At 35.8% G+C, this 26,540-nt stretch overlaps 1 protein-coding gene across 5 annotated transcripts in view; it reads right to left on the bottom strand.

Annotated features, from left to right (window-relative positions):
- KIF9 (kinesin family member 9) overlaps window positions 1-26,540 on the bottom strand; it is a 66,967-nt gene that overhangs the window by 9,176 nt on the left and 31,251 nt on the right. For all 5 annotated transcript variants that reach the window (XM_031960646.1, XM_012543425.3, XM_031960654.1 and 2 more), the window contains 10 exons: window positions 22,878-22,961; window positions 22,669-22,761; window positions 16,429-16,576; window positions 15,650-15,714; window positions 8,963-9,040; window positions 5,359-5,427; window positions 4,629-4,733; window positions 3,194-3,249; window positions 1,802-1,892; window positions 1,319-1,452 (listed from right to left, as the gene is read on the bottom strand). In XM_031960646.1, the coding sequence (XP_031816506.1) occupies window positions 1,319-1,452; window positions 1,802-1,892; window positions 3,194-3,249; window positions 4,629-4,733; window positions 5,359-5,427; window positions 8,963-9,040; window positions 15,650-15,714; window positions 16,429-16,576; window positions 22,669-22,761; window positions 22,878-22,961 (923 nt within the window). The remainder of the gene's footprint in view (window positions 1-1,318; window positions 1,453-1,801; window positions 1,893-3,193; window positions 3,250-4,628; window positions 4,734-5,358; window positions 5,428-8,962; window positions 9,041-15,649; window positions 15,715-16,428; window positions 16,577-22,668; window positions 22,762-22,877; window positions 22,962-26,540) is intronic.

Below are 26,540 nucleotides of genomic sequence, written 5' to 3' on the forward strand. Positions count from 1 at the left end.
CTCTTCCTGTAGTAAAAGGGAGATTGCTTATCTGCTATTCCTGGTACCCTCCTTTACCTCAAGCATTTTCAAAGGAGCTAATGATAGCTATGAAGAAATCTTTGAATTTTTAAAGCCTTATAGTTAGGCTTTTTTTTTGGGGGGGGAGGGAGAGAGCAGAATTGTCCCTTCTCTCTCCCAATCCCTAGATCCACATGACAGGTGTATTTTCCATTGTCCTGGATCAAAGCATTACTATAAGGCCTTGGTCCTTTCCTTTGGATAGTAGCACAAGCCTTTCTACCACTCTGCTTAGAAATGATTGTCACATTTCTACTTTCTTAACACAAGAAAGCTTCTGTTTTCTCATTTTTCCTCCCTTGTTTCTATTCTACTAATATGCATTTAGAAAAAAAAAAAAGATATGGAAGTACCTATGTGTAGAATGCATTTTGTTGGATACCAAGAAAAGTACTCTTGTTGATTCAAGAGTTAGATGTGGAGGGACTTGTCTTGTGTGGTCATTGTGGCCTCTGACTCAATTCATCAAGGAGCCTCCTACCCTCCAGCTTTCTCCCTTGTCTCCCAGGTGAGAATTATGACAGTGTGTCAGTTGAAGTAAAGACAATAGAACACAGAATCATGCTCACAAAATTCTGATCTCAAGATTTTCAACTGTGGGATAATTGTAAGGCTACAATGACCATGCAAGACAAATCCCTTCCCCCCAACTGTTGAGTTGGCCTGGATACTGGGTGTTATTTGTTTTTGTTTTTTGTTGTTGTTGTTCTGACTGACAAAACATTTTCTCCATTAGTACGTCTATATTTCCTTTTTTCTTTCGGAACTGAAGTTTTCTGAGGGTAAGGGTAGGATATTTAATATATCTAATGAATTATTCCCTAAATACATATTGTTTTTTTAGGACCAATAGATGGAAATTACAGGGAGGCTGACTTCAGATCATTATAAGGAAGAATTTCTTAACAGCAAGAGCTATGCAATAATGAAATTAGTAGTCCCATGAAATAGTTATTTGTTGATGGCACTTTTTTCAAGTAGAGACTGAATGACGACCTCATAGAGATATAAAAGAAATTCATCTATCAGATGGGAGACTGAGAGAACTAGATGGCCTCTCAGAGAATAATTTAAGCTTCTGTTGAAGGTGAATTAGCTCTTTTAGAGACAATCATTCAGATTCTTAGTTAATGGGGGAAAATAGACTAATTACAATCATTTTTCCTTATGAGAACAAGTCAATCAATAGCTTGAACAATAGTGAAAAGGTCTAACATAGACAAGCAAACATGAAAAGTAGCCTTGTGAGGCAACTCACCCAGGTATATCCTTATATGATTTCTTGATCTTGCCTTTCTTTCCAGGCTTAGCAGAGAAAGGTGCAATACCAAGCCCAAATCCTTGTCCATCTGTTTCTCCTACTGTGTTACCTTCCACATCAACCAGTCCAGCCTGAATAAGGAAAATCCCAGAGACAAACAAAGATTAGGATTCTGTCACATGATTGATCTGGTTCCTCTCTTCCCAAAGATTACTCCTGATTGTTAACTGATTTCATGGCCATAATCCCTTCAATTCTTAGCTCCTGAGTAGGCCTGCAGGAGAAGTTAATCAGAGATGCCTGTTTTCAGATGAATTTTTAATAAGGTGTGGACTCCTTCTGGAAATCCAAAGTGGATCTTACTCTTACCTATTTTATCCCTAGTTCTGCCCCAAAGCAAGTCACTTTCTCTGGAAAAGGTCTGGTGATGGAGAATTCCAAGCAGGAGTTCCAGCCTAGAAAAGTCCTGCAAACCCCTACCTTCTGGACTGCAGTAATGGTCGCATAGTCATTCTTGTTTATCAGGGTGTATTTTCTACGTAAGTTGGCCTCCACTTCTTGTTCTTGTAGGCTTTGGAAAGAGAATGACAGTTGCTGAGCAAAAGAGCAATTTTTCTCTCTAGGTCAAACTGAAAAAATTTTATCTGAGCAAATCATAAATTTGAAGTTAAGAACCCATGAGAGAGAACTCTTTGCTTTCATTTAACATTAGATACCTTGTAATATTGATTCATACTTCCATTATGTAATCAATAGCACATCATTCAATTCAAAGAATATTTAATAAGAACTTATGTGTTTATCAGACATTATAAGCCCTCATGACAGAAACAAAACTGTCCCTGTCCTCAAGAAGATTGGGTTCTACTGGGTATGAAGATGAGGAATTACAAGATGACCACCATCTTGCTTTTTTAGCAACGTGACATAAGTAAAATTGAAGAAGAGATCACTAAGACTAGAAGGACCCAGAAAGACTTGACAAAAGACATTCCTCTTGAACCGAGCTTTAAAGGAAGATAAAGATTTATAAGAGGCAGTGAAAGATGTTTGTGTGAATGGATGAATGTAGAATGGAGGATAAGAGTATTAGATTTAAGAAAAGCAAATAGGTCAGTTTGACTGAAACTTGTCAAGGTCACTTATAGTGGGAGATGTGTATCTGTCAGATGGAAGAACACCCTATAGACCTAACAAATGAATATTATCACTGCATTACAGAACTAGGCAACAAAACTAACATTCACAGTAATAATCTGATGCTTCTGAGTCTTTAAAAAGTTACAAATTATTTTCAGTGTTCTTGGTTTCTTTTTAAAAAGTAGGGAAGTATGTAATGCATTTTATTTTTTCTAAAACAAACTTTATTGATGTCTTTTTTTCTTAGATCATAATCATCTCCAAACATCCCATCCTTTTCCCCAACATAAGGCCTTTCTTACATATAAAACAAATTTTAGAAAGCTTTTTTTTAGTCAAAAATGGATTTTCAGTGCTCAAAAGGAAAAGATTTCATTGTATGGAAAATTATTCCTCACCATAAATATTTTTGAATGAATAAATAATATGAAATAAATGTCCCATTAACTTCCACTGATATAAAACCCTTTTTTGTCAAGGATAGTCTCTTATTCACCTTTGTTTTGCTTTTACTAGAAGCTTAATACATGTTTTTTGAATAAATTCAATTGTTCAATGAGCTCAAAGCATTATTTAAAATATGTCTCAGGGTTAAACGTTGTTCTTGAAAAACTGATAGAGTACAATCAACTCTCAAGCCAATTTAACAGCTTTGTAACAGATCCCAGGAAAGGAGCTAGTTCCCTCACTTATACCTCAATGTTTTACAGTTGGGGAGAAGGGCATTATTACCTTAAAATCACTTTGAATTGATTAAACACCTCCTGGATCTGTCGCAGGTTAATAATCTGAGGAAGAAAAAACAGTACAGAGGTTAGACTAGATTTACTAGGCTATATCAGGGTCCATAGGCTGCATCATTATGAAAGAAATTTGGTTTCTTAAACTAAATTGTAAATTACTTGAAATTGTAAATTTTATTAACATATGTAAATTATATATATTATTAATATATGTTATATTTTAGAATATAATATATATTATACATATAGATTTTACATATATAATTACAATTATATATAAGATAGATGCAGACTTCTTAACACAAGAGATTTGATTGTTTGGGGTATTTTTTTAAATTACAAATAGTCACAGAGGATCTGTTTGTTTTTTAAAGGGGCTCTGAATTCAGGACTAAAAAATGCAATCCTATATATGTTAATACAAAATCAAACTACAGCTGACCCTTAGGCTCTGCAAGAAACTTCAGTGAGGCTGCTGTTTGAAGATTTTAGATACTATTTATTTTAGGAAACCAAATACAAATGCTACCCTAAAAAAGTGCATGTTAAATAAGGCAAATCAGTTGACCTCCCTGGCCATTTGCAAAAAGACTATAGCCTTTCTCTGGTTTGGTAAATATGACCTGCCTGAATATAGAGGAAAACTTAATTTGTGTCTTAAAAATAATAGCTAAAATACTTTTCATGTGTTTTATTGTTCAAAACAGAAAAAAAAAATTAAATGTCCTTGAGATGACAAATAATGAATGAAGAATAATGAACTTAATTTTTAAAATTTCATTGTTTAGAAGAGAATATTAACTCAATGAAATTATTTTTTGTATCACTCCTTTCACTATGAAACTAGAGTTTAAACTTAACATTTTTTAAGGTTTGATTTAAGTTCTTCGTTGCCCTTGATTGGGTTCTTTGGCAATGTTTTTTATATTTTAACTGACCTACCTTTTGAAGATAGTCTTAAAATTGTCTTCAGAACCATTATTGCCCATGCTGGGCTCATGGTAAAGCAGCTGCCACTCTCTACCCCCACACTCTTAGCCCCCTTTGCCACACACACACACACACACACACACACACACACACCCTCTCTTTCTAAAGGTTCCACACCCTAAAAAGAACCTGGGGTTTATCCAGGTCAATCTTCAACTTCCAGGAAATTCAAACATATAACAAGGAATTTTGAGGAGCCTTCCTGCCACTGATATGGGCAGTCTCAGATAAGGAACCATATTGCCTGGGGAACTCACCACTTTTACAACAATTAACCCCTCCACTGGAGCAACTGTTAAGGCAATGGAAGTTGTGACAATGGAATCTAATTTCTCATGGAGTGTTTAAAGAATGCCCCCAATCCATCTATTAGCTAAGCAGCTTGTGAATAAAATGCTCCGGCCTCCAAGCAGCTCTGTGAAAATGCTACTCACGTCAATTTCTTCCAGAGATCCATCCAGATACCTGCGAACTTGAGAGTTTATTTCAGCTATTTGAACTTCATCCATGGGATCATAGGTGACCATAGCACGGTTAGCCTTAAAATTGAAAAATGTTTCATTAAAAACAAAGAAACTCAAGCCAAACAAATCACTTTACTGTACTTGCTCTGGGACAGAGATGCCAGTCCAAGAGATCTGATCCTTAAATTCTGGACAGTATCGAGGATGCATCCCCACAAACTAATGTAATGCAAGCATTACACCCATTTGGCAAATGAGGAAACTAAGGCTCAGAAGTTAAATGGCTTGTCAAGGAATACACAATTTGTCATTGTCAAAACTGAGACTTAAGTCTTCTCTTTACAGAGCCAAAATACAAAACCGAATTTTTTGACTCTGCCTAGTGTTTTTCCCATGCTATAAATAGCAAAACAGGGTCTTCAATTTAGGGCTCTTAAAACAGTGTAAGAACTTTGGTGTCAGGATAAGGGACTCTGTGGCAGAAGCCCCTCATTAAGAGGGAGGGCACTCTGATGCTTGGAATGATGGGTAAACAAAGACATACCAGACATCATGAAAAGAGGACATAAATGAAAAAAAAAAAAAAACTTGATGAGTAAAAGATTCCCTCTCGGTCATGCAGTTCCCCATCTACCACTATGCAGGCCACTGGTGGGTAAGCTGGTAAATCCAGGAGGAACAGGGGCAAAGAGTTCTTTACCAGACTGTCATGAATGGCTAGTTCCTGTTTGAGCAGAATCAACTCCTTCTCCAGATTCTTCACCATCCTCTGTCAGGGACACAAGAGGGGGAAAATGACCATGAGAAATGTCTTCTGGACACACAGAATTAGTTGTTAATTTAATTTGCCTAAACTCTTCTTAGTCAAGAGAATTTTTCCAAATGATCACTTCTATTTTTTCTTTGATAATCAGAATTTTATCATGTCTTGTTTGATTATCAGTATCTAGATTCTATGAACAATTTATAAATTTTTAATGCTAAAATATCATTCAGTCATTTCAGTCGTGTCCTTCACTGTGACCCCACTTGATGCTTTTCTTGCAAAAATACTAGAGTGGTTTGCCATTTTCTTCTCTAGCTCATTTTACAGATGAGGAAACTGAGATAAATAGGATTAAGTATCTTTATCCAGGGTCACACAGCTAATAAGTGTCTGAAGACAGATTGGAACTCAGTCTTTCTGACTGCAGACTATTCAGTGTGTCACCTAGCTGCTCTGCAATGCTAACATAAAAAAATCTAAATCTATATAGTTATAATCCTTTTTCTAAACTGATGATTTCCCAGTTTTTAAGTTTGGAAATAATTGTCCCTAAAAAAAGGAGATATAAAGTATCAGTGCCTTGAATACGGATCAAATGTAGTAGGTTAGAAAAGTTCCACTAACTCTATTTAATAAATAAACTCACTACATATTTGATCTTTTCCAACTTTTATAGCACATCAACAAAGTTATTAGGGAAAATGTGCTCCAACTACCAAAGAAAATAATGTCACAGTGTATATATAATCTCAAATGGAAGATCCAACAGCAGTAAGCAGCTTAAGAAACAATTTTATTGAACAATAAAAATGGATACAGAAAGGAGGTAATAAAAATGTTAAAAAGCTTTAAAATTTGTGGTCATAATTCCAAATTGTGATGTGTTTTGCTTCATTTAATATAAAAAAAACCAAACAAAAACTACCTGTCTTTGAAATGTTGTCTCTGCACAGAATGGTCAGTGCTTCTATTAATCAATATTCTATTAAATTATGGTTGTATTGAAAAATAAACAATCAGAATATGATTTTACCTCTCCAGAAAGACATTCATATTTATCTAAATTATCTTTTAAACATGAGATCCGATGGAATTCCTCCTTTAAAAAAAACTGTTTCTAGTCCTACTAAACAATTTGCAATTACAAAACAGTTGCAGTTCCTGGGGCAGAATTGACCACCTTCAGCATTTGAACTGATTTTACCGTCAATCACTCAACCAGCATTTATTAAGCACCTCTTCTGACATTGCAGGAACTAGTATTTGTGAAAAGTCGAATCTAATGCCTCAAAATTCCACGTAATTGCTCCTCCTTAGCATTGCCTTCTGTAGTATAAAGCTCTTCCTGTCTTGTTAAGAACCTCTTATTGACCCAGTTTTCCCTATAGTAATCCTCACTTTTTATTACCTCTAACAGAAACAGGACATACTATAGATACCTTTTACTAGTTGACTTTTAGCTACTTGATTATGTCTATATTTGATCTATCCAATCAGCTCCGTGGAAATACAGGAAACACATTTAAGTTTCATCTACACTATTATCATTTATCTCTCACTTTCTTATGTAGAGAAATCAAAAACAAAAAACAATAAACCCAGCCCTGATTGGTAGCTTGCCAATTTCTGAAGTGTCAATGCTCAAACTGAAAATCAGACTATGCTTCTTGCCAGTAGGAGCTGACACAGTCCTGATTCATATACATTTTTATAATACAATTTTATAAAATGGAGGAAAGAAAAAGCCAACAGGAAACTTCAACTCTCTTTCCTTCTGCCTGAAGCACTCCAGTCTTGGTTCAGACAAAAGATCCTTTCTTTTTGAAGCCTTCCTTGACTTCACCAACAGTGGTGACCTTTCCCTCTTCTGGACTGCTTATGCTGTGTTTGAACTTATCCTGGGGACTTAGGATGTACTGCTTTGCAATATAGTTATTTGGCATGGGCCTTACTTTCCCCTGCTAAACTCTTCTGCTGATCAATAAACATTTTATGAAGCCCTTCTTTACACCAAGCAGTATGCTCAATGTAGGGCACAAAAGCCAAAGATAGCCCATGCCCACAGGGAGTTCACAATCAAATGGAGAGACCACAGGCCCAAAACCATTTACAAACAAGCTCAAAGAAGGCTAAGTTGGAAGTTATCAATAGAGGGAAAGTAACAGGATTAAGGAACCAGAAAGGCTTTCTATAGGTGGTGGGATTTTGGCTGGTATCTGCAAGAACTCACAAGGAAGCTAAGAGGCAGAGTTGGTTAAGGGAGCATTCCAGACTTGGGGGAAAGCCTGTGAAAATGCCCAGTCTGGAGATGTAGCGTCTTGTTTAAGGAATAGTAAAAAGCCAGTCAGTAGAGTGAAGGTAAAGGAAAATAGAAAAAGGGTGAGCAAGGCAGGTACTGAAGGACTTTGAATGTCAAACACAGAAGCAATAGCTAGCTATAGGAATTTATTGAGTAGGGGAAGGATACTATGGTCAGAGCTGTGCTTTAGAAACATCCTTCTGACAGCTGAGTGGAGGATAGCCTGGAGTGAGCCAGGGAGACCCACCAGCAAGCTGTGGAATTAGTCTATGTGGGGGATGAGGAGGACTTCTATCAGGTCTCACACATCTCACATGTGTGAGAGATGTCACAAAGATACAATCAACAGGACTTGGCAACAGACTGGTTATAGTAAGGAGTTGAGGATGACTCCTAGGTTGTGAGCATGAGGGATGGGAAAGATGAGGTTGAGCTTCATGGTAATAGAGAAGTTTGGAAGGGAGGAGAGTTTGGTTTTTTTTTTTTGGGGGGGGGGAGGATTAAAATAACATTAAGACAGGGAACATGTCTTATCTTTGTATTCCCTTTGTGTAGTCCCCACACAAAGTATCACATACAGTAAGTGCTTAGAAAAGATTTGCTGAGTGTATAGGGAGCCCAACAGGTCATGAACATTAATAAGTATCTGAAATTTGTAAGATTTTGCTTCTGGTTTTCAAGGCCTTGTTTAAATCCTCCTACCTGCGCAGAGAAGCTTTTCCTGGGCATTCCAGTCCATAGTTTGTTTTCCTTCCCTTCTCTGAATTGTTATTAAATACTAACTATATCAATTATTCAACACATCATTTAATATAGCATATTGTTACCTTTTTATGGGTCTTTATCAACTAGATAGTAAGCTCCCTGAAGGCAGAAACTATGACTTTGTATACCCCACAGTTAGTACAGGGCAGATCCAGTGGGTTCCTAGACAATCTTATTTACATGACACTCTACTGTCTTTACAATGTCTCTGGTCCTTTACAGACCTGTACAGAATCATAGACATTTGGGGCTGGTAGGCATCTCAAGGGCCAACTGATCCATTGCCCTGTGGATTTTACATATGAATAAGCAGACATCCAACGAGATAAAGGGCTAACCCCTAGGGTTAGGCCCTGACCTAATCCAGGGCTGGGGAACATTACTAGTAGGTCTAAGGTTTAGTTCTCCCAATTCCCTGTCCGCAGCTATTTGTCCTCTGACCTTTGCTGTCCCCAAAGTAATGTAAATAAATACCTCTGCATCATATTTTTCATTGATGGAAGGCTCAGTTGTGATCAATTTCATTCTGCTAGCAAAACGAAGTGAAGAAAGCTGAAAAACAAATTGTGATCATGAGGTAACTTTTCCTTTCAGGAAAAAGCTTTTAGGTCTCTGGGGGAACAAGGAGTAGCCTGACTGCCCCCTGCCCTGGAGTCCTCCAAGAAGAGGCTGGCTCCCATCTGCACGGACTCTGCCTGACTAACTGGGCTGGCCTGGCCTTCACCCATGCATTTCTGGCCATGGAGCAGTCTTGAAAGTAAAGGTCTGCCTGCTTTCCCAAGAAAATGGCAAAAAGGAAATATTGATTCTTAATTTTGCTTGCCATTTCTGTCTGTAAAGGGGGCAGGGGACTTGAATAGAAACAGGAAAATGGAAGTGGAACTGGGGCTGGAGAGAATTCCCTCCCATAATACCTGGGTATTTACCTGCGGTAAATTTACCTGCGGTATATAGTTCCAAAGGATGCCATGACAGTTCTTAAGCATTTCTTTTTATTGGTCTGCTGATATCTGGCTAATCATCTCTGAGCAAAGGCATTCCCGAAGTATGTAATTAGTGTCTAATAAATGATGGAAGGCTAATACCCAGAAGCACTAGTTCTCCAAGGCTTAAGCTGGGAGCCTCTGGGCCTACATGGTGACGTTACTCATTCCCTCCCTGAGTAACTTCAGGGAAAACATTCCCTTCTGGCAGGAGGATTTCAATAGTTTCGTAAGTCATAGTTGGAGATTGCAATCAGTAGATTCAACGGCATTGATGGGGAAACCATCTTGTCTATCATGGTCACTCATTGGTGTGCCTCAAACTTGCTAAGTCAAGGAGGCCAACGTTAATAAAATCGATGCTTATTAACCTAGCTAAATGGGGATGGACTGGGATGGGTCAGCATATTGACTATAAATCTGCCTTGAGTGGAATTCCTAGAAGGGAGAATGATAGAGGAAGGCTAAATCTATAGAGTTGAGGTGATTTTTGGATCATTTGTTAATTTGGAAAGTTGGAACCTGGGAGGTTCCTTGGACCTTGGAGGTCACCTAAAGTAACCATTTGTAAAATTAGCCCAAGGTCACAAATGGGGGAAATGACACCCAGAGGGTAACTTCTTTTTACAAAGTCTTTGAACTGGCTAGAGGCAGAGTTGAGGTGAGAATCAAAGTCTCCTTGACCTTCCCACTCAATTTTTCAACTTACTCAGAGCATCTCTTCTCTTTCAAGGATTCAGTAAAGATACTGAGTAATCTGTCATGTCTCTAAAAATGAGGAGAGGTTAGCACTAATATTTGTATGTTAGAAATTGGGAAGAAACTTGCCTGGGGTCTCATAGGAAATCAGAGATAATTTATAATCAGAATGGAAAACTTAAAATTAGTTCACTGAGAAAAGAACAAAGCAGAATATTTTACTTGACTATAGAATAAAGTTTAGAATCCTTTCAATAGAAACTTATCTGTGATTAAAACAGTAAAGTCTTTTATATAAATATCAAAACATTTAAAAATATGAGAGAAGTTCTTAATTCATCCCATATATTGTTGTTCTTTCTTTCTCTCCTTTCATCTCCCTCTTCTTCCACTGAAAAACTCCTTGGAATTAGTATAAGTGTTTCTCCAGACAATGAGTTTGGATAAAGTGTTGGCAAACATTGTAGATTCATAACCCAGTGAAACCTTAGGGAGCAACGGGGGAAAAAACATCTGGCTCTGGTATGTCCTGTCTCTTGACTGACACCTGGGAAGAGCTCTCAGTCCTTTAAAAAATATCTTCCTAACACAAGGTTTTGCAAGGATGAATGTTGAAAACTATCTTTACATGTATTTTGAAAAATAAGCTATGATAAAAAAAAATCTTCCTATTTGAAAAGGAAGCTATAAGACTGGCTAACACAAAAGACTGAGGATGAGGGTGAGAAAGAATTTGCTTAAGTGCTATTTAATTTAAATCAAATGTGCCTTTGTTGACATATTTGGATATTTAAGTATTTTATCTTTTTTTTTTTTTTTTTTACTGAGGCAATTGAGATTAAGTGACTTGCACAGGGTCACACAGCTAGGAAGTGTTAAGTATCTCAGGCCACATTTGAACTCAGGTCCTCCTGAGCTTAGGGCTGATCCTCTATCTACTGCATCACCTAGCTGCCCCTATTCTTACATTTTGAAATGGGTTTGTAGTTTTAATAGTCTTCCGACTTTCCCTGAGGACAGAGTCCAGGAAAATCTCTGAAATGTTAACTCTTGGTAAGGATGATCAGCATTTCATCTAAACTAAAACCCCTTGTTTATAGTTTAATATGACACTCTTTGGCTTTAATCACTATACTAGATTTTTTTCCTTCTTAAAGCTGAAATTCCACTTTTGGAGAGTACTAGATCATTAGTGTCTTAGGACATTAAATCACAGTACAAAGCATTGAGAGCTAGCCTTTTAACTAGCCCTTATCTTAGGTGCCTAGAAAGGCCCATTTGCTTATGGTCACTGCAATCAGACTACTGAATGCTCTACAGTTTTAATGGTCCCTTGGCTTATATATAATGCCTTCAAAATGCAATATTTTGGGGAAAAAAGTTGTTAAGCAGCCCTTTCCAGAAAAGTAAAGTTCACTCCTTTAAAGTAACCCTGTTTTAAACTTATGGAATTAGAAAATTTTAAAGATACATCCTAGACTTCTATTCTCTCTTAAACTGAACAAAATCTAACTGGGTTATTAGGTACTTCCAGTATCTGACTGTGCTATTGTGATATAGTGATGCCCTTGGGGCCTCTTCATTGCTTCATCTTTCTGCAGATTGCTGGGCTTTTATAGTTTTCCTGATTCCTGCTTCATTATCAGGTAGGCAGCTGTCTCTTCTTGTTGCTATCACTTGAGACTACCTTTAACAAGTTTGAAGTTTTCAATCTGCTGATTTCTATCTGCTGATTCTAACCTTCTAGAGGCTGAGAAACTGAATCACCTACCTGTTCAAAATTGCACATTTAAACAAAATCAATCAGGCTCTGTACTCTGAGGGGGCTCCAATGCTGAGTGTAGTGTAGTGAGACTTTGAATTTTTAGCAATTCAGAGAAATCCTTTCAATACCTCTGGTTTAACTGATGTTAGAAGTCTGACCTCCAAATAAGTGGTGGGTTACTGTACTTCCTTATATTTTCCAGAACACTTGGCACAGTACAAGTCATAAAGCAGCATTTCAGAAGTCTCATTGGCTACATAAATAGGAGCCTGAACAGTAAAATGTACATCTGTTCTTCTACAAGTGGTAGGAAAAAAACTGGCTCATCAAGCCCATTTCATTCATCCTTTTGGGGAAATTGAAGTATCATCTCCTAGAAAGAGATGTGCATTATGTTTCCACAGAATATCAGCAAACAAAAGCGACCTGTCAGGAATTTCTTGCTGAGCAGTTAGGTTAGTTATATGTCTTAACCATTTACTACATCTATTTCCTCTCCTAGCAATGGTAAGCCAAGTTTGAGATTTGCAGTGTAGTTAATACAGCAGTAGAACAAAGGTATTTGGCTGAGTCTATTAATTTGTTTTAACAAATTTTTTTTATAACTGTTTCAAAATCAACTGTTTCTTGATTTCCTTTGTGATCCTATATGTTTTTAAGTGTTTAAAAACATTCTGAGATGTCCAAAGACCTTATCAAACTGCCAAAGGGGTCTGTCAAAGAAAGAAGACTAATATCTGACTTTGTTCCACAAGTTTGGATGGACCCAAATTTACTTTAGACTACACTTTTTTACAGAGTAGCCCTATATCACAGAAGTAGGTGATAACCGTGTCCTTTTCAAATGCAAAATCCCCCACATGGAAACTAATTGAATAGGCCAAATCCATCAGGCTTTTCCAGAGCTTAAAATTGTTCCAGGAAAGTTAAAGGCTCTGACATATGTGGAAGAAAGGAGTGATGGATGGCAAAGGGATTTCACTCTCAATTGATGTGGATAACCTCAAACAGATAAAGCTGGAGGCCAGCTAGGTGACTTAGGACAGCTAGGTGGCACAGTAGATAGAGCAGGCAGCCTGGCACCTAAGTTCAAATCCAGCCTCCGGCATTTATTAGTTGTGTGATCCTAGGCAAGGCACTTAGTCCAGTGTGCTTCTGTTTCCTCATCTGTAAAGTGAGCTGGAGAAGGAAATGCCAAACCACTCTAGTATCTTTGTCAAGGACATTCTAAATGGGCATCACAAAGTGTTGGATATGACTAACATACAGACTTAGGAAGGGAAAAATCTGAGAAAAGTCCCTGGGAAACATCAAGGTCATCCAACATGAGCATATGCACTTACTCTCTTGGAAATCAGGGTTAAGTGACATGCCCAAGGTCACACAGCTAGTATTGGAGACCAAGTTTGAACTCAGGTTCTCCTGACTCCAGGGCCAATGTTTTATCCACTGTGCCACTCAATATTAATATGTTTACCATCCACTTTTTTCCCCAGCTCTTTTCCATCTGACTTCATTATTTATCACTATATTAAAACTTTTATGAAGGACTTGTAATTGTCAGATCTGAGCTCCCTCCTTGATCTGACTGCATCATTTGATACTAATTGAGAATAATCTTGAAATTCTGTTTCAAATGACCAGCAGGCTGATTTTAGAAAAGCATAGAAAGATTTACATGAACTGATGCTGAGTGAAGTGAACAGAATCAGGAGAACGTTAGACATATTAAAGCAAGTTTGTGTGATGATCAGCTACGATAGACTTTATTCTTCTCAGCAATGTGGTGATCCATGACAATTCCAATAGACTTGGGATAGAAAATATTATCCATATCCAGAAAGAGAACTATGGAGACTGAATGCAGATCAGTGCAGATATACTATTTTGACTTTTTTTATTGGCTTTTTCTTTCTCATGTTTTTTTTTCCTTTTGCTATGATTTTTCTTTCATTATATGACAAATATGGGATTATGTTTAAAATGACTGTACAAGTATAATCCATATCAGGTTGCTTGCTGTCTTGCAGGAGGGGGAGGGAGAAAAAAAATTTGGAACTCAAAATCTTACAGAAATGAATGTTGAAAACTATCTTTACGTGTAATGGGAAAAATAAAATACTATTGAGGGGGAAAAAGAAATTCTCTTTTTCTTGGCTTTTTTGATACTGATATTTCCTCTTGCAACTTTCTATTAGACATCTATACTTGAATTTTCAGCTGATATAGTATATACCTACTCCAGACCAACTTCATTATTTTCTTCCTCAAATCAGGTCTTGCTCCTTCATTATTTCTATATATTAAAGATATGTTACGTATACATATATATATATATAATTAGAGATATTCTATATAATAAAGATATATTTTTATATAAGAGATAGGCACTGGACCTAAGATCTATTGCTATGGGGAATTCCAAGGTGATTAGGTATAAAGAAACTCCTTTTACTTGTATAATGTTGGACACTATAGCAGTAGTCACTCTTTCTCTGCAACTTAAAGAGACTTAATGCATTTCCTGGAGCACAAGGAAGCTAAGGGACTTGACTAAGGTCATACAGCCAGTATGTGTCAGAGGAGGGATTTTAACCTAGGCCTTCCAGAAGCCATTTCTCTACTCCTTATGCTACACTGCTTCCTGTTTATGTAAATATCAGGACTGTTATTGAAGTCACCAGGGCTTGAATTCCCAGACAGCTTTTTATCTCACCTTTCAAATCTACTGTTTTAACAATGTCTCTTTTTCTTTTTCTTCTCTTGAGGCAATGAGTTAAATGACTTGTGTAAGGTCCCACAGCTAGGATGTGTCTAAGGCTAGTTTTGAACTCAGGTCCTTGGGATTCTGGGGCTTGTTATCAACTTCACCACATAGCTGTCCCAATAATAATCTCTTGAATCCTCTTCCTTTCCTTGTTCCATTACCTCCACTTTAATTCTGTAACAACTAACCTCCTATTCCCATTCTCCTTCTCTTCTCCCTCCAATATATGCTGCTGTGACTCGGACTTTCTGAAGAACAACTCTGATCACATTATTTCCCTGCTCCAAATGCTTCGGTGATTCCCCAATGAATAAAGCCTTACCTGTAATTAAAGGCTCTCCATAATCTCCTTTCTAAACTCATCTTTTCCATTCCCTTCTATATACCTTTTACTCAGTCAGACTGGACTGTTATCTATTCCTTCAACAAAGTCATCCACCTCAGTGCTATTGCTTATAGGTAGTTGTAATTATGTTGGATGTCTTCCCCACAAATCTTTACTCTGAAAGTCTAACTACCCTTCAAGTCTTAGCTCACATTCTATCTTATCCTTGAAGCTATCCCTGATTCTGTTATACAGAAATGATTTTTTCTTCCTTCTCTCAGTACAATATATCTCTCTACTTTGCTTACTTATATGGTTATTTGTCTTAGCTCCTTTATGGGATAAATCTTTAAGGAATGAAAACTGATCTAATATTCAAATTCCCTATAATACTATACAGTTATTTGCACACAGTTGATTTTCAATTAATATCTGCAATGCTGCGTTGCATGCATAGCAGGTCTTGTGAACTTATCCTTGAAAATCAAGTGCTTTTGGAAAAGGGATTTTAATTGGATCCACAAGAAATACTTCTCTTTTTTTGCCCATTCTTGAGGCAAAGGGCAATTCACGTTCTTGGGAAGAAAATCTATCCCAAAAAGTAACTGTCTCCTCTACTTACTGTCTCATCCAACTGAGTGGCTTCACCATAGACATTTGCCACAATAACCATGTTACAATTTCCTCCTGTAAAGGAAGAAGACAGGTCATGAGCCACAAGGTTTTTATGGCAAGACATCACTCTAGTGTTCTGGTAACTAGAGAATGGGGATAGCATCAAGGACGTGATTTTGCTCTACCAATGCAAGATGTCACCTTCTATGCATCTGGTGGCATTAGAGGTTTCCCAAAAATAAGAAGGGGATCAAGAACCTTGAGCAGGGTCCGTGGCCAGAAGGTGTCAGAGGCTGGTCCTGTCTTTTTGGCTCCAAGGCCACACTCTGTCAACCATGCCAGAATGCCTAATGAGGGGAGCAGGTGTGTGTGGTGGAGAAGAAACACTCAACAAAGAAGAAAAAAATGAGATGCACACACTGGGAAAGGAGAGAGAGGAGATGGCAGGAAGTGAAGAAAAAAGAAGAAATAGAAAGCAGGAGAAGAAAAGGAAACACAAAATGGAAGAGAAACTCAGATAGATAAAAGAACATCTGCTTTTGATTCATTCTACTATATCTGATGGTTATTGGCAAAGGAATACATGAAAGGATAAACCTGAAAAGAAGAGAAAAGGAAACTGTGGTCTTGATGGAATTCAAATATCTCTTGAATGATTTAACAAAAGCAATAATGTCTATTGTTGGCTCTTATATAATGTGCCTTGATGGACAATGGCTTCTGGATTATAAGCCAGAAAGCTTTTCTTTCACTGCTTTATATCAGTTTGAATTATGATGTCCTTACCTAATGAGTCCTTCAGAGCATGGGTGAGCTTGCACTGTCGGAAGGGGACATGTTCTCTCTTTCGGTCCCCTAAAGCAATAATAGCCTGCTCCAGAAAGGACAAAGATTTGTTGATATACGTAGCTTCCTTCAGGATTTGTCCTTCTGACTATAATACAAAAAAAAAAAAGTCAAATGGTTCAGACACTTTAGATGGAGAGGTCAGCTCTCCTCAGTGGTATTATTATTCTCCCACTCATTCAGGACCAGAACCTCAGAACCATCATCCATTTCCAGTCAAGCACAAATTCTCTAAATTCTTCCTTCACAATAACAATGATTTATTAAATGTCTGCTATATGCAGAGCCCAGTGTGAGATGGGAATGCAGGGAAATCCTAAGTTTATATAAGACATAGTTAGATCTCTTCCCTCATGCTGTTTGTATAGTAACAAAAAAAGTAAAGAGAAATTAGCTAAAAACACAGAAAGCTTTTATGGTACTAAATAAATGAAATAGATTCTTGCAAATCCAAGAGCCGTCTGACTATGGCGATCAGGGAAGGCTTTGAGAAGAGGTAGCATTTGGTTAGCCTCTAAAGAGTGTATAGCTACATAGAATTCCCAATCCCTCTATTTTTGTCTGCCTGCATTTTTGATTTCCTTCACAGGTTAATTGTACATTATTTCAAAGTCCGCATCTTCTTGTACAGCAAAACAACTGTATGGACATGTATATATATTGTATTCAACATATACTTTAACATATTTAACATGTATTGGTCTACCTGCCATCTGGGGGAGGGGGTAGGAGGAAGGAGGAGAAAAATTGGAACAAAAGATTTTACAAATGTCAATGCTGAAAAATTACCCATACATATATCTTGTAAATAAAAAGCTATAAATAAAAAAATAAAAATAAATAAAAAATAAGCAATGTGTAGGAATTCAACAAACATAGGGAATAGAATAAGTGGAAAGATAGAGACAGGATAGAGCAGTGTGTATGGGAGGTAGTCCACTGAATGAAAGTGACAAGTAGGAGATGAGGCTGGCAGAATAGGACAGTGCCAGATTGCCTTGGATCTTGACACATGACACATGAGTTTTCATTTTAATCACTGTGCAATAAGTTTTGAGCAAAAAGTAACATGATCAGACTTATGCTTATGAAAGCTTTTTTTTCTGGCAGTAATGTAAAAAATGAACTGGATTTCTCTTTTTATTCCATAATATAGATGAAAATGCTCATTTTATTTGCCATGTAAGTTCAGACTATAAAAGAAATTAAATGAAAATCTTTTTTAAAAATGCAAGGAGGAGAGAGTAGGAGAAAGATCTGTTATGAAGCTGTTGGCTTGGGAAAATAGAAATGAAGACCTGTATGAAAGTAACAGACAGTGGAAATAGAAAGACAGGATGGATATGATTTGTTGTTGTTTTTAGTCATTTTTGTCATTTCCAACTCTTTCTGATCCCATTTGAAGCTTTCTTGACAAAAATACTGCACTGATTTGCCATTTCCTTCTCCAGCTCATTTTACAAATGAGGAAACTGAGGCAAACAGACTTAGGTGACTTGGCCAGAGTCACACAGCTAGTTAAGTGTCTGAGACCAAATTTGAACTCAGGAATATGAGTCTTCTTGACTCTAGGCTCATTACTATCCCACTATCCACTCAACCACCTACCTGCCCAAATACTGGACATAATAAGATTCTATTTATTAAGTGCCTAGGCCATGGCAGCCTTTATATCAAGTATAGGGAACATAAAAACAGAAAATGAAACAAAATTTAGCCCTCAGGGCATTTATATTTTATTGGGTTGGGAACAACATGTACACAGATAAAGTATAGATTAGGAAAAAAGAGAGAGCAACTTGAGGGCTCAAGAAAGGCCTTCTCTAGAGCCGGCACAGAAACTAGGGATCTAAGAGCAGTTGTGAGGAGGTGGGGCATTCTAGGTACTGAGACCAGAGCTGGCATGTTGCATTTGGCAAACACTTGAGTTGGCATGAAGGGAAATAACATGAAATAAGTCTGAAAACAGTGTCAAGAGATTGGGGAGAGCTTTACTGCTTTGTTGTAGATAAGAACTAGGGCAAGGATAAGGTGAGAGAACCAATTAACTGGGGAATGGCTGAAGCCTGATACGTAAAGGGAATGGAATGTTATCACTCTATGAAATGAGGAAAAGGATAGATTCAGAAAGAATTGGAAAGAGTCTATGAACTGATTCAGAGTAAAATGAGAACTGGGAAGCAAATTCATATGAATAAAACATTATAAAGGGAAACAATTATGAAAAACTTAGGAATTCTGATTGATCCAGTGACCAATTGACTAGAAGACTGAAGATGCCATTCAGGTGACACAACTGGGAATGCTTTGTTTAATTTATAGTATCTACGCTTGTCTGCTCAACGAGACTGTAAACTCCTTAAGGATAGATATTGTATCTCATATTTTATATATCAGTGCCTATTAAACTTGGGCACATAGTAGAATCCATTAATTTCTTGCTGAAAGAATTAAATTAAAACCTGAGTTCACTTTACTGTACCAGGCTTTTTAAAGGGAGAAAATGCAAACTTTCAGAATGTCTTATATTAATCTAACTCCTCTAGAAAAGAAACCCTTAAGACTCTTCAGTTCTACTTTTCTTCCTGGGGCCTAAAAGAGTTTCCACTCCAAAAAAGAGATCTTTTTCATAATTTTTATTCTCAACTTCACACATGGTTCTAGAAGCCTAAGAAAATTCATTTGAAGCTGGTAATGTTATGCAGTTGTGGAATGTCAGCTTGACCTAAACTCTTAAGTTTGGTTGAGTTTGAAGGTCTCTACAATATCCTTAACAAGTGGTCGTTTTCATCCTTAAAGAGATTCCAAGGATGGGTTACTCTCTACCTCTTAATTCCATTTTCAATCAATAAATAAAAATTAATGTTATTAAGATACTTTTTCTGTTGATGAAATCTACCTTTCTCCATATTCCATTTGTTCCAGTTCTTTTTACTGGAACCAAGAAGCCCAACCCTTCCTTCTATATAACATCCCATAACCTTCTTTTCTCTGTGCTAAAACTTTCTCAGTTCCTTCCATTGATCTTCCTATAGTATGATCTCAAAATATTCTCACAATTATGATTGTCCTTCTATTTCAATAGATATGAACCAATTGGTTAAAATTTTGAGAAAAAAATTAAGCAAATGATCAGACAGGCTCACTTCATAACCTAGATCAATTCCTACATGGAGAAATTAAGTCTAGAAATATTTGAACATTATGAGTTTGTAAGATTATAGCCATTTGCTTTGGTCTTCTTTCTTCATTCTGACTTGTGCACTGGGCATTCCAGGTTATACACTGTCATTAAAACCCTACATACAAATACACATCTCTCACAACTGATTCCAGAGCCTGTCTGCAAGGTCTCAAATCATTCAATCAGCTGCTCTCATAGGATTATTTTAATGTATTATAAACTTTAACCATCAATAAAATATACAAACATAAAAGAGGTGGGGGGTGGGGGTGGGGGTGGTGGTGGTGGTAGAGAATCACACACAAATCCAGTATCCTTTAACAAGTCAGAATCAGCAAAAAACAACTAAGATTCCTTTGTTTTGTGTCCCCCTTGAGGCCAGGTTCAAGCAGTGCCACTAAAAACCTGTATTTTTTCTTTCTTTTCTGATCAATGTAGATATTATTTGGACTCTACAGATTTTATTCAACCACCTCATACAGATTTTTTTACATTTTCTGGTATGTTTTATATTATTGTGTTTTTATGGCACTATGTTGTTCAGTCGTTTTCAGTTGCAACTAACTCTTTTCACCCTACTTGATTTTTTTTTTTTTTTGGCAGAAATAGTGGAGTGATTGGCCATTTCATTCTCCATCTCATTTTACAGATAAGAAAACTGAGCCAAACAAAAGTAAGTGACTTGCCCAGGGTCACACATAGCTAATAAGTGTCTGAGGTCAGATCTGAACTCACAAAGAGGAATTTTTCCGACTCTAGGCCTATTGCCCTATCCACTGCACCACCTAGCTGCCAGTATTATTCCATTAACTTAATATAACAATTTATTCATCTATTTCCCAGTTATTGGACATCTAGGTTATTTCCTCCTTTTTTGTCTTAAAAATAAAAAGTGAATATTTTTGTACAAGTAGGAGGTTCTTTTTTTTTTTTTTTAGAGGATGGTTTTGGAAGAGTGTTCTGGCAATGGAAGCTCTGGGTCAAGAGGTATGATTAATTGGTTACTATAAGGAGGAAAGGTAAAAGGGATAAGGTCCTATATTTATTTTCAAAAAATAAATGGCATAAATATAGGATGGGGGAAATGTGGGTAGACAACACTTTGTGTGAAAAATATCTGAGGCTTCAAGTGAACCAATGGCAGCAAAAAAAAAAAAAAAGCCCAACCCTAATGGAATATTAAGTCTAATCAATAGAGGCTCAGTGCCCAGAATAAAAAGTCCATTTTATTATTTCCTAATTGGACCACATCTGTAGCATAACTATATTTAGTTAGGGTGCATTTTAGAAATACTATCCACAAACTGGAGCATATCCAGAAGAGTGATTAGAAGAGTGGAGACAAACCGTATGTGGATCAATGAAGGAATTAGAGATGTTTTGCTTAGAGAAGAGAAAACTTGGTGAGGAAGAAGTGAACAAGAAAAATGATAGTAGGCCTCAAGTATTTTAAGGATTAATAAGTGGAAGAAAGATATGGACTGATTCCATTTGTCCCAGAGGGTAGAACGAGATGCAGTAGTCAGGTGTTGGGGACTGGATTATTACTTTATATGAGAAAACAGACCAAGTTATTCAATAAGTAGAGTGCTCAGAAATGATGGGCTGGTTTCCCATCAGTGGAGACCTTCAAACTCAAGTTTATGATGAGGGTATTATATAGAGGGCAATCCTTCTCAAGAACTGGTTGGATTAGATAATCTCAATCTGCTACTTTTTGACTCAACTTGAGAGCCAAGGCCCCCATATTTACTGAAAGCAATAACTTCTTTTGTCCAAATATATTTGAATATAAACACATAAAAGCTCAACAGAATTTCACCTCAATTCAGTTTCACATTTTTACATCATGATTTATATTTTAATATCATCTTGATTTAATTGATCTATCTATCTAGATACTTGATTTCTTTCTTGTTCATGGTCACTGAAACTTGCCTGATCCTTCAAACCTTAACCAATTATATAGTATCTTCAACCTACCCTTCACTTTTGCTAAATATCGCTCTGATTTCATTTAGTGACCTAATAATTAGTGGGCTCTTTTGTCTGCAGATACCATCCTTCATACTTGGAATGCCTTCTTTCTTCCACAGTAGTTCTGTATATTGAACTTTTGAATTTATTTCAAGGCCCAATTCCAGTGCCCCTCTATTCCCACCAATGTAGAAAGTAGGAGTGGGTGTGGCAAGGATAGCAGCCCATTGCCCTCAGCTACACCAGTGTAGCCAATGTTTTACTGGCATCAATCACTCCCCTCCATAACCTGTTTTAGCTCTCTCTGCTAACTTTTCCAATTATAGGTTTGTTTGGGTTTTTTTTCTGCCTCCTACCTTACCTACGGATTTGATCTTTTCAGTGAAACCTGTCCTGGCTCAAAGTGGCCTTTGGCTTAAGACCAGACCACAGCTTGGACCATGCCTTTTTTCCCCAGAAAGGCTTTTCTTCAGGATCTGGTGGTTGTTTTTAATTACTTTTATGGCAGTCCCATTTCTTTTCTAGGTGACAAGGATACAACCCATCTTCAGCTTACATCACATCCTTCTCCAAAATTTATAGCTCATGCTGTATAGTTCAACATATGTTTATATTTTCTAGTATTGTTTGTTATGCACTGATAGAATCATCACAATGTCAGATAGTACTCTGAAACTAGGAGAGATGGCAAATCAAGAATCACCTTGCTCTGTTCTTTGACTCCCCTACCATTGATTCAATGAAGACTTACTATTTTTCAAGAGATATCTCAAAAGCCAAGCCCTCTCCTAAGCTTTCTCTGATTTCCCTAGTTGGAAGTGATTTCCTCTAAACTTTCATAGTATTTCATGTGAACCTTTTATGGTTATGTCAAATTATATTTTGTATTCACAATTTATGCAGTCTATTATTACTGCGTTATAAATTCTTGAGGAGAACCATTTGTAGAATACTTTGCTCCTAGTAGGTAATAAATAAATGTTTGTTAAATGAACTAACATTTTCTCCTAGCTACTTACCCCAGTCTTCCCCACTCTCTCAGAACCTGCCAAATCCACCAAATTAATTTTAGAAGTTACGTACTTCTCATCAGATAAACTTCTTGAATGAGCCTGGGGAATAATTAAACAGAAATTAAACATCAGAAACAGTATATATAATAGGTTGATTAATTGTATGAAGTGGTCAATTGTCTCCATCTTTTGAGAGGTGGAGTGATATTGCATACCTCAATATATATGGTAAAAATGCAATGAGATCTAGATGAATTTTTGTTCATTGTGTGAGAGGCTATTATCCTATTAGTCTCTCCCTGAAAATAAAGGAAAAACATTTTAGAATAATAAATAATAACATTCAGTTCATATTTCAACTATTAATGTCATAGAACTATGTCACGATTTATACCGATAAATTTTGCAAACTTCTACTTGGCTCTTCAGGAATATCCTTCACGCATACCTTTTCCTGCCCCAGTGCTTTTTACAAATTTGGAGGATAAAAGTTACTAAAAATTTCAGTCATGAGCTCCTCCCTGTTTTTACCACAGATTTAATCATTCTTATTTACCTTCATCTATTTCCTATTTCTACCCATCCCAACAGATTATAATCTGAGTTGAGGTGAACAAAGTTATCTATTTCTACCTTTTCCTCTTTTTAGCTAGAGAAAGAGCTATCAAGTTACAGAACTGTTATTTTTAAAGTGATATTTTGGGTTTCTAAACTTTTCTAAACTTAATTTTTCTAAACTTTCTAAACTTAAATTTTCTAAACTTAAGTTTCTAAAGTTTCTAAAACTTAATTTGGATTTTTGCTGTGTAACCTTGGCTGGGGGTTTAGAACCATACATTTAATGGAACCAAGAATTTATCAAGTTGTTTTAATACTTTATTATTTTTTTTTAAAGAAAGAACAATTCCCATGAAGATATACCTAGTAGGCACAAGTTGGTATAGTTACAAAGGAAAGTGAAAAGAATTGAAATAGGCAACTATTCTCTTTGACAGCCTCTCCCACACAACCCTACCCCCCCACACCAAACCTTTCCTCTGGGATGAAGTTTATCAAATTTTGAAAGGAAAGCAATTTCCCAAAATGAGAGTTGATAAGTATGCTACATCCACCCTGAGAGGAGAACTGAGTTCTCTAGGCTTGCACAGTCCTGTTCTTCAAAAAGCCCTTCAAAAATGACTATCTTCCTTTATTGTTATTTTTGTCAAACTGATGAGTATGAGCTAAAATTCCAGAATTATTTTAACTTGAATTTTTCTTATTAATGATTTGAAGCATTCTTTCATATGATTGTTGATAACTTATTTCTTCTTTTGAAAACTGTATTTTCAGTTATTGACTGAGGAATGGTTCTTAACATCACATTTGCATTACCTTTATATCTTGGAAATCTGATCTGATAGTAAATCTGATTTTATAATAAAAATTTTCCCAATTAGCTGTTTCTTCTTTAATTATAACTGCATTGATTTTGTTCTACATATTTTTCATCTTCTATAATCATCTCTCTTGTTTAAATTTTTCTTGATTTTTTTTTTTTATATCACCAAAATTTCTCCCAGGATTTTCCCCTTTCTCAGAGAGTCATATCATATTACAAATAATATTTTAAAGAAAAAGAAAAGAAAATTGATCAATAAAGCAAGAAAGTCTGAAAATATGCACAATATATAATACTCAAGAATTTCCTATCTCTACAAAGTCTTGGGGTATGAGCAGGAGGGGAGGTTCTCATATCACTTCAAAAAGCCATGCTTATTTTTTGTAATTTTGCAGCACTCACTTTTGATTATTTTATGATCATTCTTTTCATTTATATTATTGTAGTCAATGTATATATTGTGTTCTTGACTCTGCTTACTTCATTCTGCATACTTCATGTTAATCTTTCATATTTTATTGTATTACATATATTGTATTTATATGTATTATAGTGTATCATATTCATAATATTCTATTACATTACTATGTAATTTGTTTAGATGTTCCACAATCCACTTTTTCAATTTTTTTTGTTATCATAAAAAAATGCTACTATAAATGGGAGTACTTTTTCTTCACTGATAAGACTCTTTGGGATATAAGCCTAATTGTGGAATGTCTAGGTAAAAGGATATGGACATTTTTCATCATTTTACCTGTATAATTCCAAATTGTTTACCAAAATTATTTCATTGATTTACAGCTCAAACAAAACTCAAACAATGTTCCTATCTTCCCACATATTTCCCTCTAACATTGACTAGTCCTATACTTTATCATCTTTGCCAATTTTAAGAGTATAAGGTGAAACTTTACCAAAAAAGGGTGATTTGATCTGCATTTCTCTTACTATTAGTGCTTTAGATATTTTTCATACAATTTTTAATAGTTTACTGTTGTTTTGAGAATTACTTATTAATATTCTTTGACTGCATATCAGGGAAAGGCATCTGTGGTGTGTGTGTGTGTGTGTGTAAATTAAATGTTTTTTGAATGCCATACCTTATTAGAGAAATTTGATATAAAGAGTTTCCCCTCTTTTTACGTGTCCCTTCTTATCACAGGTGCATTAATTATGTTTGTGCAGAAACTTTTCAGCATCAGGTGATAAAAGTTAGTTCTCAATTAGTACAAGTAATGAATCCTGTGAAGTAGTCATACAAATTCATACTAAGGAAAATTCTAAATGCATATAAAATATGACCATTGGTTTCAGGCTAATTGAAATATGTGATGAAAAAAAATTTTAATTAGTTTATTTGTTAACAATAAAACAGCAAAAGATTAAAAAAATTATTTCTGGTTCAGGCTTATTACAAAGTAGAAAACAAAGTTTTTTAAAAGTTAAAAATAATTACTGAATATCACACCTAAAGATTAGTTTACAACAATATGACAAAAACAGTTATTGTAATTTAAATTATTTTAGCATTGTAAATTAAACTACTGTCTTCTTTAAATCTTCATACAACTAGTAGATATAGAAAACTTGTTAATGAATTTTTATGTTCACATTTTCTCACAATGAACCAAGAATAGTTGGATGACCTGGGACATCATCTAAGATTAGTAAGGATCGAAACATGACATTGTTGTCCTTGCCTTATTTTTCCAACAGGACTAAAATGACTGAAAATCAATCTTTAAAAACAGCTTGAATCACCCATGCTTTCTTACTTCACTGCTAAAGAACTAGAAACATTCAATGGTTGTGGTTTTCAAAGTGTGAGGATTTTGAGACTGATATACATTCATTTTAATTTAAATTACTTTCTGCATTATCTTCCAGCAAGTGTCTTTTTTAATTCTAATGTCCTTTTTTTGGTTACTATGAGCTATATATAGTTCATACTACTCAATTAATTACATCAAATTTTAATTTTATGTAATATTTTTTTCTTAGAAACGAAAATTCTAGAAAGTATTCCTTTTCAAAATAAGCCTGTTTAATCCATATTAAAATTTTGTTGATCACATAGCTACCTACTTTATTCTATTATTTTATTTAAAACATCAAGACATTTAGCTGCTGTATCTTCATCTACATTGGCTGTCTCTCTAGTAACTTTAACACTATGCAACTGAATTTATTTTTATAGGGATTGAACCAACCAATTCTTACTTGAACTAACAGGAATGCATTTTTAAAAATTGCAATCTTGAATCCATATAACTAAACGATGATTCATTTCTATCATTGCAATACTTCTATTCCTTGTCAAATGTTCACAAAACACAAAAGACTGATACAACTCTGTCTTTTTTAAAATTATATTTCAAACCATAGATTAAGGCATTCTAACATCGTTTCCTTTTTTTTGGTTACTATGAGCTATATATAGTTCATGCTACTCAATTACATCAAATTTTTGTCCTAATGTAATAACAAGCATCTC

Source organism: Sarcophilus harrisii, chromosome 1 (genome assembly GCF_902635505.1).
Source record: "Sarcophilus harrisii chromosome 1, mSarHar1.11, whole genome shotgun sequence".
In the NCBI taxonomy this organism is placed as follows: Eukaryota; Metazoa; Chordata; class Mammalia; order Dasyuromorphia; family Dasyuridae; genus Sarcophilus; species Sarcophilus harrisii.